The following is a 1730-nucleotide window of genomic DNA, read 5'->3' on the forward strand; positions in this document are numbered from 1 at the left end:
CTGAACTATTTAATAAAATGTATTATTAAAAAGGTTTAATAATAATAGTCGATAAATAGAAACATTGTGTCGAATGTTAAATAACTTCAAATATTTAAACGGTATACGGACTATTAAACATAAAATGGGAAGATTCAAGTAACAAGATGATGTGTAGGCTATTATTGTTGTTGTTATTATGTTGGATTACTGAATCAAATTTTTCTGAACGACAGCTAAATAGAGAACAAACGAAAAATTATTACACAAAACACATTTATTTGCTTAAAATATTTGCATTGTTCAGGGGGTTGTTGGTCCTCTGATATATAGCCAAACAAATGTTTCAGACCTCATATCAATAACAGAACTGTAATTCATTTTATACAACAGAAATTACTTGTTAATTCTGTCACACGGTACACAACTTTTGTTACATAATCAAAGAAGAACTCAATCTCATGGCCATAGTTAAGCAGTGGATCACGTTGTCAGTGCAGGAGTTTTTACATGTATCGCTCCAGTCCTGAGGCAAAATTGGCTTGTCTCATATATGAATTATTGTAGGAGTTCATTGTTGGCCCGGAGAGACCTAAAAGTGGTTCTGTATGATCTGCGCACAACCCAGAACGCACAGGGGCCAGCGAAATCCTGTTTCCCGAACAGTACACCTGTGAACCTCCCGGTGAGAAGCTGGACTGCGTGACCCCGGACAGGTTAGTAGGCGAAGCCGAGGAGGGGTACGTGTAGCTGGTTGTCATGTTTGAAGCAAGAGGTCCAGTGATCCTGTTCAGCATGTTGCTCGTGGGATTTATCGGTTGTGTCTGAAAGCAGGTTGGGTCAGAGGTGGATACGGAACAGCTGGAGGTCATGGCACCCACGTCTCCAGCACCCAGGCAGAGACACTGTGGGCTGAGATCTCCTCCACTCTGCATCACTGTCTGCTGACTAATAATGTTATCGATGCTGAACATCCTGGGCTGACCCTGCGTGACCCCGGCCGATGCCTGATAGTGATGCAGCATCGCCGGGTGCGGGGAACCAGCCAACTGAGTCCCGTAGCCAGACGTTACACCCGGGTACAAGGTGTTGGGGTACGCCTGTCGACCCATAGGTGTGGGCGTAAAAGCGCTCGAGCTTTGCATGTACCCAGGATATGTGCTAACATCAGTCCGCTTGAAACGCTTCCTCCGGCGCAAGAAACTCCCGTTGTCGAACATGTCCTCAGCGGCGGGGTCAAGCGTCCAGTAGTTTCCTTTACCGGGCCTACCGGGCTCCCGCGGGATCTTCACAAAACAGTCGTTGAGGGTGAGGTTATGCCGTATGGAATTTTGCCACTTCTTGGAATTCTCGCGGTAAAAGGGAAAGCGTTCCATGATGAACTTATAGATGCCGCCTAGAGTGAGTTTTCTCTCAGGTGAATTGGCGATGGCCATTGCTATAAGCGCGATGTAACTGTAGGGAGGTTTACCTCGCTGCACTGGCCTTTTCCTCCGCCGGCTGCCAGTGGCGGGCAGATGTTCTTCTGTTTGACCCAATGAAACCCCTTCCTCCCTGTCTGTATTTGGACTGCTGCCCCGAGGCTCGGCTTTGATCAGAACATCGTCCTTGGTTCGGGCTTGGTGGTTCAGCGCTGGTTGAGGAAGAGGAATCGGGGAGTCCAGGCTCACGTTGGGAGACACCACCACTGGACTGGCCGCCTCGGCTGGCGAGTGCTGGGACTCTGCCGTCATGTTGCACATGCCCGTGAA

The 1730-nt window shown here is 48.0% G+C and overlaps 1 protein-coding gene across 1 annotated transcript; it reads right to left on the reverse strand.

Annotated features, from left to right (window-relative positions):
* Positions 1-285: 285 nt before the first annotated feature.
* On the reverse strand, positions 286-1724 carry LOC107578878 (forkhead box protein E4-like). Its single transcript, XM_016264782.1, has one exon. It carries the CDS (start codon positions 1719-1721, stop codon positions 486-488), a length of 1236 nt encoding a protein of 411 aa, XP_016120268.1. The 5' UTR covers positions 1722-1724; the 3' UTR covers positions 286-485.
* Positions 1725-1730: the final 6 nt, after the last annotated feature.

This window comes from Sinocyclocheilus grahami, unplaced genomic scaffold, assembly GCF_001515645.1.
Source record: "Sinocyclocheilus grahami isolate Dianchi unplaced genomic scaffold, SAMN03320097.WGS_v1.1 scaffold12491.1, whole genome shotgun sequence".
Classification (NCBI taxonomy): Eukaryota; Metazoa; Chordata; class Actinopteri; order Cypriniformes; family Cyprinidae; genus Sinocyclocheilus; species Sinocyclocheilus grahami.

Excerpts from the sequence above, each read along its gene's own strand:
- LOC107578878 (XM_016264782.1), bottom strand. The coding sequence starts at position 1,721 with ATGTGCAACATGACGGCAGAGTCCCAGCACTCGCCAGCCGAGGCGGCC.